General features: G+C 44.2%; 2 protein-coding genes across 8 annotated transcripts in view; one reads left to right on the forward strand and one right to left on the reverse strand.

Moving 5' to 3' along the window:
• CTBP2 (C-terminal binding protein 2) overlaps positions 1 to 4022 on the forward strand; it is a 79972-nt gene extending 75950 nt beyond the window's left edge. For all 5 annotated transcript variants that reach the window (XM_069980074.1, XM_069980076.1, XM_069980073.1 and 2 more), the window contains exon 11: positions 3281 to 4022. The gene's annotated coding sequence lies outside the window, so the exon portion shown is untranslated. The remainder of the gene's footprint in view (positions 1 to 3280) is intronic.
• Positions 4023 to 5718: 1696 nt separating this feature from the next.
• Positions 5719 to 17313, reverse strand: part of ZRANB1 (zinc finger RANBP2-type containing 1) — a 39284-nt gene continuing 27689 nt past the window's right edge. For 2 of the 3 annotated variants that reach the window (XM_069980078.1, XM_069980077.1), the window contains exons 3-10: positions 13316 to 13503; positions 12037 to 12190; positions 10656 to 10727; positions 10378 to 10576; positions 10038 to 10158; positions 8700 to 8829; positions 7584 to 7813; positions 5719 to 6891 (exon numbers count right to left, since the gene is read on the reverse strand). In XM_069980078.1, the coding sequence (XP_069836179.1) occupies positions 6673 to 6891; positions 7584 to 7813; positions 8700 to 8829; positions 10038 to 10158; positions 10378 to 10576; positions 10656 to 10727; positions 12037 to 12190; positions 13316 to 13503 (1313 nt within the window). In that variant the 3' untranslated portion in view covers positions 5719 to 6672. The remainder of the gene's footprint in view (positions 6892 to 7583; positions 7814 to 8699; positions 8830 to 10037; positions 10159 to 10377; positions 10577 to 10655; positions 10728 to 12036; positions 12191 to 13315; positions 13504 to 17313) is intronic. The other variant, XM_069980079.1, reaches the window with a different exon arrangement.

Genomic DNA, 17313 nt, shown 5'->3' on the forward strand with positions numbered 1-17313 from the left:
TCTAAAAGCCTAATATGTGATTAGAGATGATCGAACATTGGGAAATCTTAGGTTCGATTAAACTCACATTTTCAAACGTGCAGCATTTGATTTCCGATGCCTTCCCGGCCCGTGGGGAAGGAGACAGCCCGGGTACTGCCTGGAATTTTAGGCCGTACTCGGGCTGTGTCCTCCTTCCCCACGGGCCGGGAAGACATAGGTTCAATCAAACTCAAACATTTTCATACAACTGATAGTGAGCGGTTTCATGTAGACATCTATTCTTGGATCACTGAGGCACCATCCACATTCAGCAGCTACATTACAGGTCTAGGCAAAGCTGAAACACCTCAACCTAAGAAGGAGGGGCCTGGATCTATGAAAACCATTTAATATTTGAAATCTTCAAGCTTTGTCTTCCAATGTGTGATAGATAAATCTGGTATCTGAAGACTGTCTAGTCCAAGTTTAGATGTAGACCATTGTATAAAGCCACACCCCTTGGGGGCAAGGGCACCATCTACATTCAGGAGAGAATATGCCAACTTCTCCCTGTTTACTGTCAGTAAATGACAATGTTCTTGCAAAAATGTTGTGCAGACATAAGTCTAAAGCAACCTCAATGTTTCCCTATGGAGGGGGGGGTTGGTTTTTTTCCCCTCTCCATTAATAATGCAGCTTGTAGGTGGACAAAACCCACAATAGAACTCTTACCCAATAGAGTGCAGCAAACATTTAGCTGTGAGACATGAGAAACTGCATAGGATACAACTAACAATTCCTCAGGTGGCTGCAGTATTAGGTGCACACACTGGATTTTTCTTTGCAATAAATGGCCGTTGTTTAGTGACAGCACACAATTACATTGAAGTGTAAGGAACGCTACGGCCGTAGTAAATAACAAATCTGTTTACTACATCTGCAGTCCATTGACCAGCAGCCATAGAAAATAGGCTATGCTCAGTATAAAGTATGGCTCAAGGCCATACCTTAGTGTGCCCTCATTCCAATTAAAATCAAGTGATACGTATCCAGTTGATGTTCATGCCCCCCGTGAACATAGCCTTAAAGGATATTCCAGCCCTTGAGTAAGAAATATACTTATCTAGCCCCAATCACCTTACTTTCGTCCGTTTTCCAATAATAGTGCTTGGTTCCGCTGTCTTAGCCAATCACTGACAGGACACCACCACAGCAAGTGATTGCTGATGAGCACTTGGAAGCAGGTCCAGCTCGCTCAACAGAAGTGAGAACTGGGGCCTAAATGGAAGCGAATTGGAATGAAATTCCCCTGGCAGCATATTCATTTTTTTTTTTTCCACTCTAGGGACAGAATACTCCTTTAAGCCTGTGTGGGTTCTCCCACATGGATGTGAATTAGTTTCACTAACTAGAGATTTTAGAAACATCAAGGAATTACATTATTCCAAACCTAAGTTGTGGCTGGTTACATTGTCAGATCAGTTTCTGTATAACATTCTATTTAATAAGGCTGCTGACACCATGTGGCTGCTTGTGTTACTGCAGCTTTCTGTTACAAATATACATCAGGTAAGTAAATATGCACATCCATGTTCTTCAAAGTAACATTTCCTTTTTATTAGGGTTGGTAAAGATCTTCACTACAGTTTAAGCATATTTGGAATATAAGATCCAGTACACAAGATTGAGTCTTGTATTGGTATAAAGGTTTTTTTTTTTTTAAACTGGCTTTATAATATATATATATATATATATATTTTTTTAAGACAAGTAAGGGGCTGAGAGGCATAACAAGCCTCCTCCTTGACACATGTATTAAGGCTGCAAGTGATGGTCTAACAAGGTGGTCTAGTGACCCAGGCTGACTGCATGGTAGTAAATGATATAGTCAGATAGGGTTACCAGACCCACCATCAGCCCAGGACTTGTGGCCTTATAGTCTGATACCAGCCTAAAGCTGAACAGGAATGAAAGATGAACTGGTTGCTAGCTCTATTCTGCTTGACAACCAGTAAAGGGTTGCAGGCAGCATAGCCCTAGCACCCAGATTGTCAGACAATGCAGCTAGATTGACCCTGTGTTCAAAGGAAATGAGGAAAGCAGTATTGTCACCAGGGCATTCCCTATCCAATGTAGCTCTATATAACTACTACTAACTTCATATGTATGTAAACTTTGAAGACTGCTAGTGAGTACATCAGCCTCAAGCTCAGGGAAGCTCTCCAGCTGTTGCAAAACTACAACTCCCATCATGCCTGGACAGCCAAAGCTTTAACTGTCCAGGCATGATGAGAGTTATAGTTTCGCAACAGCTGAAGCTTTGGCTGTCCAGGCATGATGGGAGTTGTAGTTTTGCAACAGCGGGAGAGTCAAGGTTCCCCACCCCAGAGCTAGCTCAATAAACCTAATGTGGTTTCTCTTTTTCAGAGCTGCATTAGAATAACCAAGATAGTTATTTGCAGCCAGTTCCCAAGTGTAAACTTTAGTTTATAAGAATATTCTTCTAATAAAGCTAATAAAGTAAACCCCCTGTATACTCTGGTCTCAGTGTAGTGTATAATCTGTGGCCTGTCTGTTACCGGGCAGATACAGTACATTCCCCCTATGTAACACCAGGTAGACTGGGACCTAGATGTACAGACTAATCTATTACTACTAAGAAATGTTGCAGGTGCGAGATCTTTAATGTAGTAATAAAATACACAAGCAATATGGTATATAGCATTCTTACCTATTGATGTTCTCATCATTAGCCCACACGGTTGGGGTTATTGAAATCATACAAGATAAAATGAAAATAAACTTGGGGATACATTCACACCACACACTAAGAAATCTCCTGCAAAGCCCATAGCAGTGATATTATGAAGAAACGGGTGTGTATTAGTACAGACAGGTTACACTAACCCGACTAATGCACAGTGGCTAAAATGGGTTCATGACCGAAGAATGTAGTGTTATATATGTTAGGATGGACCCTCAATAGATGATCAGTGAGGATCATGCTGCAGACTTTGTACATATTGTGGGCTGGTATCACTGCTCAGCCCTATTCCAGTGAAAGGAACTACGTGCAGTACCAGGAGCAGCCACCGCAAAATCTACAGCGCTGTGCTGATCAGGATTTGAGCAGCTGATCTTCCATGGTGACCGGAGTTGAATCTGAGATATAAGCCATGTACAGACCATCAACTCAGTTAGCAATTGATTTTAAAGATTTCCTGTATAAAAACTTGCATTGAAACATGCTAAATCTCTCACAAGAGTAATAGAATTTGTTCAGTAACTTTTGTTAACTCTTTGTTCATTCTCCCTCCAGGTCCCTTATCAGCTCCCGCCAGCCCTCCTGCAGTCAGGATTACCCCACTACAAGGGATACACCTGACTCTTCTCATCCCTCAGTGCCCATACCGTCCAGCAGCCTCACACACAAAGGCTGCACTGCATTTAGCAATAGGAAGCGGCTCTGGCAATCACACAGGCTACTGACTGACAAAGGGACCATGTTGCAACTCGGGACAAAAAAAAGTGCAGCTAACAAAACATGGTCACAAGGTCATAAACCAGCAGCCAGTACAGCCTCAACATACTGGGGAACCAGACACGACAGGGTTAAGAAGCAGACTCTACATCCATTTTACCATGCAACTAATGTGAATCACAAACCATAGCCTACTGTTCAGTGCAACCTGTGGAGGGACCAAGGTACGATACAGGAACATCTCTACAGCAGCAACGTGACAGATTAGTCCTGCATTCGTATGACACCAGACTGGACGGGATCTATTAGTGTGATGTTTGTCTCTCGTTTGTCCTTATGATCCACTGGCTCAGGAAATCTCAAGTCTATCGTCTACATACAAAGTAACTGTATTTTGTTATTCTGGATTCCACTATTTTTCTTTATATGTCCATTTTACCCTTAGGTCCTCCTAGAATGACTCTAGCGTTTCACCTCATACTGTGTGTTCTCAACTGGGTTGTCATTTTTGAAATGGACTATAAATTCAGGCGACGGAAAACTAGCCCAGTCACTTTGAAGTACAAATAAAATGTAAAAAAGCTGGTGCAGGTCTCATGTGTTCTAGATGTAATGCAGTGTATGAACAGGAGAGGCGCAGTTTGTAAGGTTGATGTACAGTTAGCAACTTTCGTAGTGGAAACCTTATGCATGTGGTAAATGCAGGCCCTGCAAATTGTATGGAGTGAAATCTGCAGCACAGTCCACAGCAAAGGGAGTCACATCTGCCCCATCTGAACATGGCCCAGTACAGGATCTCAGCAAAAGAAGATCCAATATGGAATTTTTTTTGTTCTAATTTTGGATTGACAACTATGAGACAATAAATGGATATAGAAGCAGCGAGTCAGGATTGTAGTTGTTGCAGAACTACAACTCCAAGCATGCTCATATATAGGGAGTCACAGGGTCAACGACTGAGCCAGGTGTTACTAACCCCGTCACCAGTGTCAAATCAGAATGTAAAAGACTATCATCAGGACAGGCTCCCTTTACAGTATAACACCTTATTTTATTGTCCAGTCACTGCACCCATAAAATGCTAGTTAAGGTAAGGGAATTACAGGGGAAAACCAGTAAAAAAAAATTGATTGATTGGGGTCTGGGTGCTAAAATCCCAACATTAGAACGGAAAGGGAGAAGTGCTCTGCTAAACTCTTCTTTCCCTCTCCCATTTTTTCAAAGTCTATGGAGCTGTGATGTGCAACAAGGCAAGAAGCACTTAAAGAGACTCTGTACCCACAATCTGTCCCCCCCAAACCACTTGTACTGTCAGATAGCTGCTTTTAATCCAAGATCTGTCCTGTGGTCCGTTCGGTAGGGGATGCAGTTATTGTCCTAAAAACAACTTTTAATCCAGCAGCGCTGTGTCTAAGGGCCGGGGATGACATTTGTATATGCATTAGGCTGGCACCACCTCTCTGTCCTTCCTCCCCACCCTCCTCATTATTAGGAATGATCCAGGAACAGTTACTGCTGTTTGAGCTTTGCACAGGTGTATTAACGATCCAGCCCATGTGCCATGCTGCCACAGGTGGGGAATAGGAAGCAATCTGCCTGGAGTATTCCTAATGATGAGGGGGGTGGGGAGGAAGGACAGAGAGGTTGTGTCAGCCTAATGCATATACAAATGTAAGCCCCGGCCGTTAGACACAGCGCTGCAGGATTAAAAGTTGTTTTCATCACTATAACTGCAACCCCTGCCGAACGGACCCCAGGACAGATCTTGGATTAAAAGCAGCTATCTGAAGGTACAATTGGCTTTGGGGGGGGGACAGATTGTGAGTACAGAGTCGCTTTAAAGGGGTTATCCAGAATTATTATTTAAAAAAAAATAATAATCTTAATTTCTTGAGTGCGGTATTACACTTTTGCTCTTAGTGTGGGTGTTGCAGCTCAGTTACATTGAAGGGAATGGAGCTAGAGTGGCACTTTTTGTGAAAAAAGTGGCTGTGTTTTTGTAAGCCTGGAGAACCCCTTTAATCAAATCTTTACTTGACAGCAACACAAGGTTTTACTCTAACATGCTTGGAGGAAGGAGCATCAAGGGACCCATCCCAAGTCTACTGAAGTGGGCGGATGGGCCTGTGGTGACTGAATTGCAGGCAGTAATTTGGTGTAATAACACATCTTGTTAATGTAACAGATGTAAAGAGACCTTTTCCTAGTGAGAAATGCCTTAGAAGGTTCAATCCTTCCAGATCAAAGTAAGTACAAAGTGACACAGAAAGCAGTGCGAGATGTTCACAGCAAGACGATGTATTTGTGCCACATTCGCAATCAAGTCCAAGCTGGAAAACTGCACACAATCGCTTTAGAACCTAATTCCTGCATGAAGGGGAAGGGACAAGTGTCTAAGGACAAATAAATATAAAAAGGTTTCTGCAAAGGACAACAAAAAATACTTGGGTGTAAGATGAAGGGGAATTAAAAAAAAAAAAAAAAAAAAAAGGGGGGACCCAAAACAGAAATAATGTATTCAACCTTTCTCCACTGAACCCTTAACTATTTCAATACCACAAAACAAAAGGAAAATAAAACCAAAACTGATTCGGTCTGACATCTGAGACCATCATTGCTTGTGCAGGAAGGCAGGCCGCTTAGCCTGATCTGTGTTCTTACCACTTGTGAATAGCATCCTAAAAAAAAAAAAAGGTAATGGATTAACCCCTTTATTGCTTAAGACAGACACAAGCCTTTTGTCTGTAACTGTGCAATATACGGATCTTGGCCTGTCCAGTAATGCCAGGGTTAAAAATTGAGTGAGGGGCAATTAAAAGAAGTGAAATGGAAAAAAATTAAAAAGGAAAAAAAAAAAAAAAAAAAAAAAGAAGGTCAGGAACTAGGGGAAAGCAAAAAGTGACCAGCCCATTATACTTATGGGTTGACCATGGGGTTTTCACCTTCAGAATACTCTCCCCCCCACCATTGCACAACACATGCATTATACGCCAAGATTTACAATCCAGAGGAGGAGGGAGAGACAAAATGAAAAATAGTGTCCAGTCCCAATGACAAGGATGTCTTCTTCAGAGCTACAGGTGCCATCTCCTCAGGATTAGGTGGGCTCGAGCATTCCTCCCTGTGTCAGGCCTCAAGTAGTTGAGGCAGGGTCCCATTACCTCAGGTCCCAGTCATGACCCACATCATGTGCGGTTCATACATATAGCCTTCAACACTACAGCTTCTTCTCACTCATCCTCATCATCTTCATCTTCCTCTCCATCAGACAGTGCCGTACACGGGCGGATCTGACGATAACCATCTAGCCATTTTTCCACCATCTGCGTCACTAGGGGGTGGTTACGACGGCGAGAGCTTTTCTGCATGGCTACCAACACGCCACCTTCAGTCACACAACAATCCAACCATTCGCGCAGGAGCTTTTCCTGCTGGTCCTCGTTGCCAAGCTGAAAGACAAGGAACACTTGTGTAATAAGCTTTTTATGGTGGGGGGATGTAGGATATGTCAACATGAGTATGCATACTTAAGACTCATCTACACAATAGAATAGAACTTTGGGCACATAGTATAAGGTCATTAATGGACTGCATCGATAAAGGACAAGTACAAGGAAAAATATGCTGAAGATCTGGCATCAAGGGGACAGACACAAAGTGACTGTATCCACTACTTCTAAAGCAGCAAACGTGATGTAGTATCTTTGCAAGAAAGCAGCAGAGATTAAAGTGCTCTGTTTTCTCAGCTCACAGTTTGTGCCATATGTAATGCTCAGTTTACAAAGGGAAATGGTAGAATCTAAATAAAAATCTAAGCCTGTGTTTACACTACAATCATGGCTTTCATTCATAAAGCCACGACAGCCATCTAACGGACTTACAACTGGGTCCATCCGGTTTCTAAGCTTCATCAATGGTGCCAGTGATGGATCCCAGGCTGTTCAGCCTATAGAGCTGGACTGCTCTCAATCAGGGATTAGAGTAAGCAGCTCATGGCTGCAAACATCATAACCAACTTTTCATTATTAGGGCATCTGTTTGTCTAGAAGACTAACATCATTTCTAAGGATAGGCTCAGACATATAGACAGGCATCTATGTGCAAAGCATCGAGCTATTATGGGATTACCATGACCTCTTACCTCTTGCGCTGATAAGAAGTGAATGTGTAAGAGCTTCCGTTCACTGTCTACCAGAGGCAGAAATGTAACCGTTACATCGTCGTCTGTGTTCAGATTTGCACCAGCCCCGCGATTGTCATAGCCATCGTTCTCCATTGCTACCAGGGCAGAGAAGTGTCCCCTTGTGTAGCCCAAAGCAATTGGGCTTTTCCAGCAGAAACTCTGCTCCCACAGAAGTGGCAAATACACTCCTGGAAAAGAGAGAGCATCAAGGTGATCAGCTGCAAATCCCATACTTATATGTAGGTTTCCCGTTGCTTTACATGCCCACATGGGTGTCTTATGCCTATATTACCGATTCCAGCCTAAGCAGGAGTCTAAAAACCTAAAACATCAGCAGCATATTGTTTTTTGGCATCCACATATCTGCAAAGGATTTAATGAAGTATTCCCATGTCCATTACAAGATAGGTGAACATTAAAGCGACTCTGTACCCACAATCTGACCCCCCCCCCCAAAAAAAAACAAAAACAATTGTACCTCCAGATAGCTGCTTTTAATCCAAGATCTGTCCTGGGGTCCGTTCGGCAGGTGATGCAGTTATTGTCCTAAAAAAATACTTTTAAATTTGAAGCCCCGTGCCAAACTGGAGTATCTGTGCCCTAACTTTGCACCACCCCTCCACCCTCTTCATCATTAGGAATGCCACTGAAACATTTTCTCCATGCTTAACATTGCACAGGTCCTTAACGATCCAGCCCATGTGCCGGGATGATACAGGTGGGGAATAGGAAGCAATCTGCCTGGAGCATTCCTAATGATGAAGAGGGTGGGGAGGAGGGACGGAGGGGTGGTGCAAAGTTCGGGCACAGATACTCCCGTTTGGCACGGGGCTTCAAGTTTAAAAGTATTTTCTTAGGACAATAACTGCATCACCTGCCAAACGGACCCCAGGACAGATCTTAGATTAAAAGGTACAAGTGGTTTTGGGGGGTCAGATTAGGGGTACAGAGTCACTTTAAGCTTGAGTAAAGGAGACAGAATTGTGTGTTATTCTGGTGCCCATACATGACTTGACCTGGACATGGGCATAAGTGTACATAGATTATCCATGATATACTAGACATTAGCAATACCTTGAAATCGAGTGTATCCCAATGTCTCCCCACGGAAGCTCTTGTAATATTTAACTCCATATACTATGATTGGTCTTCTGAGAATATGCGCAAGAACAAAGATGTGCGTTTGTTCCAGGCTGGCCCCTGGCTACAACAAAAAGATAAAAACACACTGGGTCAATAAGTGGCTTTACATAAGACAGGTCAATAAATAATTTACAGAAGAGAGATCACACACATAACATGTTCTAATGGTGCTGTATAACAGAGCACACAAACCAATGGACTTGCTACAATGCGTTTACAAAACTGCACCAGAAAGAGGACAGCTTGAAACGCCGTCCTCATGTTTACATCTTCAATAACCTCTCTCGTTCAGAGAGCAGGGAGTATGGGATTGTGAGGTGGAGAATTGTATTAGAGGGACCCATACCGCTTATGGGGAATCATGCAAAGTTTGTGCTAATAAAAAGCAACAAACTTCACAGAAAACCTTTAGCTTCGTTACTCTTGCGTAGGCAGACATATTGTTATTCGAATTAAAATTCTGCATAGTTAGAGGTCACATGTTCCGTGCACAGCCTGTTAATATGGCCAATGTGCCATGGAATGGAGATGAAGATTCCGGCATCATCAATCATTATGATGCTAGGAGCTTGGAAACTGTTAAAATCTTTACGCTACTGTACTGACACCGCATCAATATAGTAGCCCAAAGATTTAAAGGGTTTTAGATTCCGCTCCATAACATCTCTTCCATGCACAGACTGTAATTCTGGAACCTGTGAATCTGTAGGAAATAGTGGCATGGCTGTGAGAAAATGTAATTTGTCACCACCAAGTCTATATACTACATACAAGCTTGGATACATAATGGGAACTCATTTAAGTGCGCCAGTCAAGGTTTAGGCTCCGGAACTTCCATGTGCAGCTGCTATCAGAAGTTTAGGTTGCCATAGACTCGAGCACAAAACTCAGACACTTTGAACTTCCAAGCTGCCGACATAGGTTGAAATGTCCTGAAGCCTGACAGGCACATGTCAGTAAGGCTGGATTCACATTCCGTGTTCCGCATAGAACACGGACGTGGAATGCCAGTAATGGACTCTCCCCCTGCCCAGGCAGCATCTGTGATAAGATGCTGGGAGCAGGGGAACTGTACAGATATGCTCCGCACTGTAATGACAGCGCGGCTGATTCATTACAGCGCATATCTGTACAGTTCCCCTACTCCCAGCATCTTATCACAGATGCTGCCTGGGCGGGGGAAGAGTGTTACAGGCATTCCACGTCCGCGTTCTGAACGTGTGAATATAGCCTAAAATGTGCACCTGTATCAGGAATTCCACTACTTACCTGGCTTGCTAGCGAGAGAATAAAAGCCCAGTCTTCCTGCCATTGTTCCTCTCTTAGAGAGAAGTGTAGTCCAAAGCTCTGCGAGTACCAAGATTCCCACTCCTTCCAACGGCTGTAAAACCTGAACAAAAAAGGGGTAATGGTAAAGCCGGTCAGGAGATTCAGTAATCAAGCGTCATCTACGTCACACTTAATGCTATAACAAACAATTTTAGAAGATCTAATCAGAACAAATCACTATGACAAGAACACAAAACTCTAAACTTACGGATCAGGCCAATAAGCAGACAACTTCTAAATAGCAGAAACAGAAACTGTAAGGTTTTCCCGCTGCACTTACCAGTGGGAGCAGTCGTGGAGGCTGTCGTGCAGAGCCTTTCTTAGCACCGAGTCTTTGTCGTAGATGCCCCAGGTTGCTTGTAGTACAGAGTCCAGCAGGCAGTCACCTGCAGTGCGGTTCCAAAGTGCATAAAGTCTGCTGTCCAGACGGGTCCCCAGCTCAAGTGACCAATTAATAATAGGAGATTCCTCCTCTAGCTCTGCAATGGAGCAGGCAGGTAAGTGAATTATTCAGCATAGGGTTAGATAGGATGTTTGTACACTAAGCACAAGACTTGCCTTTCTGAACATCCCGGTCCAGAACTTCATCAAACAGTTTCTCCTGAACGGAGGGAGGCAGATCCTCGATGTCTGCAAACAGAGAAGTCAATAATGAGTCAACAGCATAATATTTCACCTCGCTACACAGTGAAGAGCGAGTAGATCAATACAGCTGGAAACAGATACACCAGTGGGTACCGGATAACAAGGTTTTCCTTAAAGGGCAAGTCACATAGCAGATTTATTCCAGAAATTTCTGCAACAGAAAATCCATTGCCTATGTGTGCAAGAATTTCAAAACCAATTTGCATATACAGGATATGTAACAGATCTGCAGAAGTTAAGGCCGCATTACACAGCATGATTTTACAGGGGAAGCGAGCGCCAACCTGTCAGGTCGGCACTCTCTTCCCCCTAGTTTTCAGCTGGCTGCCTGTGCATGTACATGTACAAACAGAGCGGGGAGGAGTAGGAGGGTTGCTTGTTCAAGCTACCCATTGACATCCGCGGCGGTCTGCTGCTGCTTCTGGCCCTAATATGTCAGTAGGCAGTCTGTGACATAATCGTGATTTTTCAGCATATTAAAAGACCACGATCAGCTGACATTGTGCACGCCAGCTGATTGTTGCCTTCCAACACGCACTATTACACTACCAACTGTTAAGACTGATTAACCCCTTCCCGCATCAGTCAGTACATTTACGTCCTGATGCGGGAGGTGGGGAATCAGAGAGGGGTCAGGCAGCGACCACGCTCTGAACCACCGCGACCCCAGGTGCTATGTGTAGCCCGGGACCGCGGCAGTCCTATTGTTGCGCTCGCTAATTATACATTTAAATGCAGCTGTCAAAACTGACAGCTACATTTAAATGATCTGCCCCTTTCCCTGCTTACCGGGCCGGGGCTCAGTGTCGCACTGACACTGATCCCAGCAATCCATCTATCTGGTCTGCTGCAGACCAGACTAATACAGCAATAATCTGATCCACTGTAAAGTACAATTAGTGGCGCAAAATATAAAGGCTCATGTGGGTCTGTAGGTGAAAAAATGCAAGTGCCATGACCTTTTAAAGACTAGGAGGAAAAAAAATGAAACCGCAAAAACAAAAATTTGCCTGGTCCTGAAGGGGTTAATTGGCCAAGTGCAGTCGATAATTGTTTCTTGTACTAGGACCTTTTGTGTGACAAATCCATCAACATGTGCCTACTTTTCCAGCTATGGACATCCTGGAAAGACACACTGTCCTCTTCCCAATATATTCCTCCATGGACATGTATACCAGGAGTGACTATACTAGAGCAGTATCACCCACTAAGATTAATGAATAAATGGGTCAACACAATGGCTCTGTTATTAGAACACATTATTCTCAGGCAAGCAACATCGCCAAATATTTACCTGCAGGTAAAGTGAAAGTGACAAGGTCTGTCAGGAAGTAACATGCAAAGTCGCCTTTCCTCTGGTGCATGGAAGCTGCGATTTCCCTCCTGATCTGCTCTGTAAGTTCAGGACACACCATGGCTGGGATACATTTGGCTGCATGCTGAGAAACCTGCAATTATATAAGCCACATATGAGTTACACAAGAACATGAACCATTTGTCACCAGGCATTATATAATGGTAGCCTTTTATTTCAGGAATAATCCTGATATTGGATGTTATTCAGCCCCTGCGATAGTGACATACACCAAAACACACAACAAGCCTTCGCATCATTGTTCCCAAGGAGGCTACAGTGAATGGTCTAGTGTCTGGACATCACTAGGGTAGGGATGGGCGATAAATCTAATTCGCCCAGAATTTTAGAACAGATTTTGTGAAAATCGTAAATTCGATTTTCACAAAAAAATCATTGCAGGTGGCAGTGTGTGCAGCGGCGGCCGAACATGAAGCTCCCTGGTCTCTGGAGGAGGCTGTGGGCACTGCAGGGTAAGGTGATCGCATCACTGCGAGTCCTGGAGCTGTTCAGCAGAATCAGGGGGTGCAGTGCAGACCCCCGATCCTGCTGTACAGCCCCAGGACCTTCAGCGACGCGATCACCTTACCCTGCAGTCCCCGCAGCCTCCTCCAGAGACCAGAGAGCTCCATGTGTGTCCGGGAGGAGAGCGCCTGTGTCGGGTGTGAGAGCAGGAGAGGTGTGTGTCCAGCTGCCCCAGTCCCATCTTAGTCACCCCCAGCTGCCCCAGTCCCCCCTCAGTCTCTCCCAGCTGCACCAGTCGACCCTAGCTCCCCTCAGTCACCCCCAGCTGCCCCAGTCACTCCTCATCTATACCTGTACTACTAGTACTACACCCCTCATCCACTATACCTCCACTATTACACCCTACCTAGATGGAGGCACAAAGCAGATCTCCAATACTATATGGGAGCACAGAGTGGTACATATTGGGGGAAACTACTTATATGGGGCACAGGAGGAGCACTTTCACAGTGCAAAGCAATATAGTTGCTGTCTCAAATGTCATTAAAATAGTATCTGATGCTGCAAGGAGAAAAAATCAATCATTCTGTTTAGCAAAAGAGAAAAAAAAACCCACGAGATTTAAAACGAGAATCTTCCAAAATACCTTAAATTAATAAAAAGTTATCAGCATGATAATATAGATGATGAAACATTCTGTACATAGGTGTAACACAGGAAGGAAGCACCAAGCCAGACTATAAAAGCTGCTCACTTCTGTTAGAAGTATGGCCAGCATGTCCTGCCTCTGGAAGCGAATAGATAGATGCACCAGAGTGTAACCCACATCAAAGGCCGACGGACGGTTCAATAGACGAACTTCATCGGCTGAAAGTTGCCGAGCGATGTCTCCTCCTGATGTCTTGTAAGCTTCCACTGCTGACAGGTCGCCCTCCACCACACCTAAAAGACAGGACATGGTTTCTACAAGCTGGAGACAATACAACAATACTTGACCCCATTAGATATGATCACACACAGATTTTTAGCAATAGGTCATCATGAAATGACATTAAAATTACGACCATAATATTAATGCTTGTGTTCATGTCTTACTATGGAGTTCAAAGAAAGTGCGTCTCCTACTAGGCAGCATGTGTAATAGTACAAGTGTTCCCTGCAGCAAATGTATAGCTGGCCCTGACACCAACCAGCTGATTTTCATGCCTGGCACCTTAAATACTTCTGGCAGTCACATGAAGGTGGGCTGTCTTTATTTCTGATAAGTGGTTGTCTTGTTGAGACAACTTTACAATCCTTTAAAGCCCCAGCACAGATTCTGATCATATAACATTATTATATATATATATATATATATATATATATATATATATATCACTGTATGCAATACCGCAGGGATGTTTGGTTCCCTTTAATGCTAGTGGGGGCTACACTTACTACGCAACCTGACAAGGCTCTCTCCTCCTCATCCCCGCTACCATTCACACCAGAGAATGACTCATAAGATAATAAAGTAGAGCGATGCGTCATAGGTAGAGAATAAACCTGTGATAGTAGAGAGAACTCCCTGAAACAAGAGTTCAGTTTAGACAATTGAGGAAGCAATAAAACCATCACGTACTATCTGCTTAGCTGTGAGAAGGTCACCTCAAGTGTAAAGTACCAACCGAAATGACCGGTTACCATATACATTGTCCATTGGATGCAATCAGGTAAGACTATGATGACTTTCCTGACTTTACCCCATGTGTTACTGAAATCTTAGGTTGTTATTGACAGGAGAGGCCACCAGGGGGCACCAAGCCTTCACTGTCCAATTGTCTTCAATGGACAAGGACCTTAAAACACAACCATGTCGTAGCACCATGCTGCAGAAAACCTGATGAGGCCCCAAAAGAGGTGTATGGAGCCTTACAGGACTTAAGGAGTTTTATCTTAATAAAATGGAGGTGGTTACGTTGTCTGACAGCTTCTGCTACAAGGCTGTGGATTTCTATCACTGCAGAATCCTGTGCCAATAATCACCAACAAAATGGGCACATAGGTGGATTTGTAGCCCAGGAATAACTAGCTCTTATATTATCCATAGCGGGAGCTTCATAATGTACATTTATCACACTTGTGATTTTAAGCCCCTATTACACAGGCCAATCTGGAGGAGCAAGCGAGTGCTGACCTGTCTAAAAATCTGTCAGATAATCTGTTGGTGTCATAAGGCCCTAAGAGGAAGCAGTAACATGACCCATGGTTAGAGATAACACACTGCTATGGCCCTGTTATAATACATGCCCATGGGGCATCAGCCATGGCATAGATATATGTCCTCAAATGAACATGTCAGGAAAATCAGATTTTAGAGATGAGCGAACCTGGAGCATGCTCGAGTCAATCCAAACCCGAACTTTTCAGCATTTGATTAGCGGTGGCTGCTGAAGTTGAATAAAGCCCTCAGGCTATGTGGAAGACATGGACAGTCATTGGCTGTATCCATGTTTTCCAGACAACCTTAGAGCTCTATCCAAGTTCAGCAGCCCCCGCTAATCAAATGCCGAACGTTCGGGTTCGGATGGACTCGAACCCGAACCCAGTTCACTCATCTCTATCAGATTTCTTATCAGGAACTCTGAATAGATTTGTGGCCTTAGCCTAAGGGAGCAGCCGGAATTGTGGACAGCCAGGGTCAGGGTCAGCAAGCTAGTCTGGAGCACACAGTCAAAGTGATGCTGTCACCCCCCTTACACTATGCACGGTTTTCTGCACCATCCACAAGCTTAGATGCTGCACATTTGATATAGACCTGTATAAAGCCTGTGTGTCTTCTAAAATGTCTTCTTAAAGGGGTACTCCGGGCTGGAGGGCTTTTTTTCCTATGGCCGGGGAGGAGGTGGATGAGGTCAATGACGTCCGCTTACCTCCCCGCTCCTGGTCAGCGCTGCCCGGCCACTTCCTGGTCTCTGCAGGGTCTAGAGACGTGACGTTTCAAGTCCGCTCAGCCAGTCAGTGGCAGAGGCAGGATCCCACCTCTGCCACTGACTGGCTTGCTGAGCGGGCTTGAAACGTCATGTCTCAAGCACTCTGATGGTGGGAGACGCAGATAGCGGTACAATTGCCAAGGAAACCATGTGATACCATAAGCCTCTTGGCACACGAGGTAATGATGCTCCTCTTTTCTATCTCTATCGTACCTGTACTAATTGATTGCATTGGTTTTACTAGAGGTATTGTTAATGTAATACATGCATAGTAACTATCTATAGTCACATTATTTTCAACATTAAACTGCAGCCAGGAGTATACAGGACAAGTTGGAGCGGGAATAATAGGAGTGTGAGCAACTACAAAGGAGAAAAACAACTGGACAAAGGCAATTACAGTAAATGTAGAACACAACCCACACATTCAGATGGCTGGCTCCAGTGCATGCACTTTACACAGGCCGAGCCGTGACTCATCCCACACTATATATAGAAATCCCAGCCACTCCATCAAGCACAAACATTCAGCGCACATCTGTCTCCTCCTGCCGTTCTTGTAACACATTTAGGTAAGAGACAGTAAACATCGCTCTTCAGAAGAGGAGCAGACATCCACTGCTGATGGGTATTAACCCTGTGGATAAAGTCTGTGTGTAAGGCAGAGAAAGGAGGCAAAGTGATGGGGACTAGAGGGGAGCAAATCTTCAGTAAGCGTCCAACCTGAAAAAAGCGTATTGTAAAAGTTCTTGTTTTCCAATTGTTCTGATTCCTCAGAGATGCCTGGTATCCGTGTCCAGAGTCTCATCCCAAACCTCTCTGGGGGAATCAAAACAACTTTTATAAGTCTAAGAAATACTGAGGGCCAATACAGGTTCAGTGACTCCTAGGGCTCCATCACTAGTGTGGATGTAGTGAATGGGTGATCATTTACAGAGCCTATTACAAGGCTTAAAGGGGTTATCCAGCGCTACAAAAACATGGCCACTTTTCCTCCCTCTCTTGTCTCCAGATTGGGTGAGGTTTCAAACTCAGTTCCATTGACGAAAATGGAGCTTAATTGCAAACCACACCTGAACTGGAGACAAGAGGGGGAAAAGTGGCCATGTTTTTGTAGCAATGGATAACCCCTTTAAACGGGTATTACCAGCTCAATCAATATAGAGGTAAGACTCAAGTTATATATTTCTGCAAATACATTCATTTAGCAAACTTCCCCCCTCCTAAGAGTACGCTGGTATTAAATAAAGCCCCTTCCTCTTTTTCACTGACAGATTTACTAAGCGGCTTCTTAGTAAACCTGGCCGGCTCAGCGCAACAAATCTACACCTGCTTCCAGCGAACAGGCATAAATTATGATAAATCCTCCCTGCCTTGCCGTGTCCTTCCCCCCCCCCGCCCGCCTATCAGGCAATACAGCAGGCGTACGCCGGGGCAAATTTACGCCTTCTCCTTGGCATAAAACCCAGCCGCAGCCTTTATAAGTGTCCCCCGAGGTCTTTATACATCTACATTATCTATACATATGCAACACTGCTTTAAGAGCAGAAAGGTGGTCAGTAACTTGGACAATGAGCTGTTAACAAACATCTGCTCATTTGTTGTAGGGTCCTTACTGTAGATTCACACGATCCTTGAGATCTCAGGTAATGAAGTGCATGTTAGTAGGTGCCAATATTTTCTGTGTGAATGGTGAAGGCTGTTAATGATCTTGTACTGTGTAACATGTACAGCGATTCTGAAGGCTCGCAAGGTACTGTACCCCTGCTAGACACCAGCA

Source organism: Dendropsophus ebraccatus, chromosome 8 (assembly GCF_027789765.1).
Source record: "Dendropsophus ebraccatus isolate aDenEbr1 chromosome 8, aDenEbr1.pat, whole genome shotgun sequence".
Taxonomy (NCBI): domain Eukaryota; kingdom Metazoa; phylum Chordata; class Amphibia; order Anura; family Hylidae; genus Dendropsophus; species Dendropsophus ebraccatus.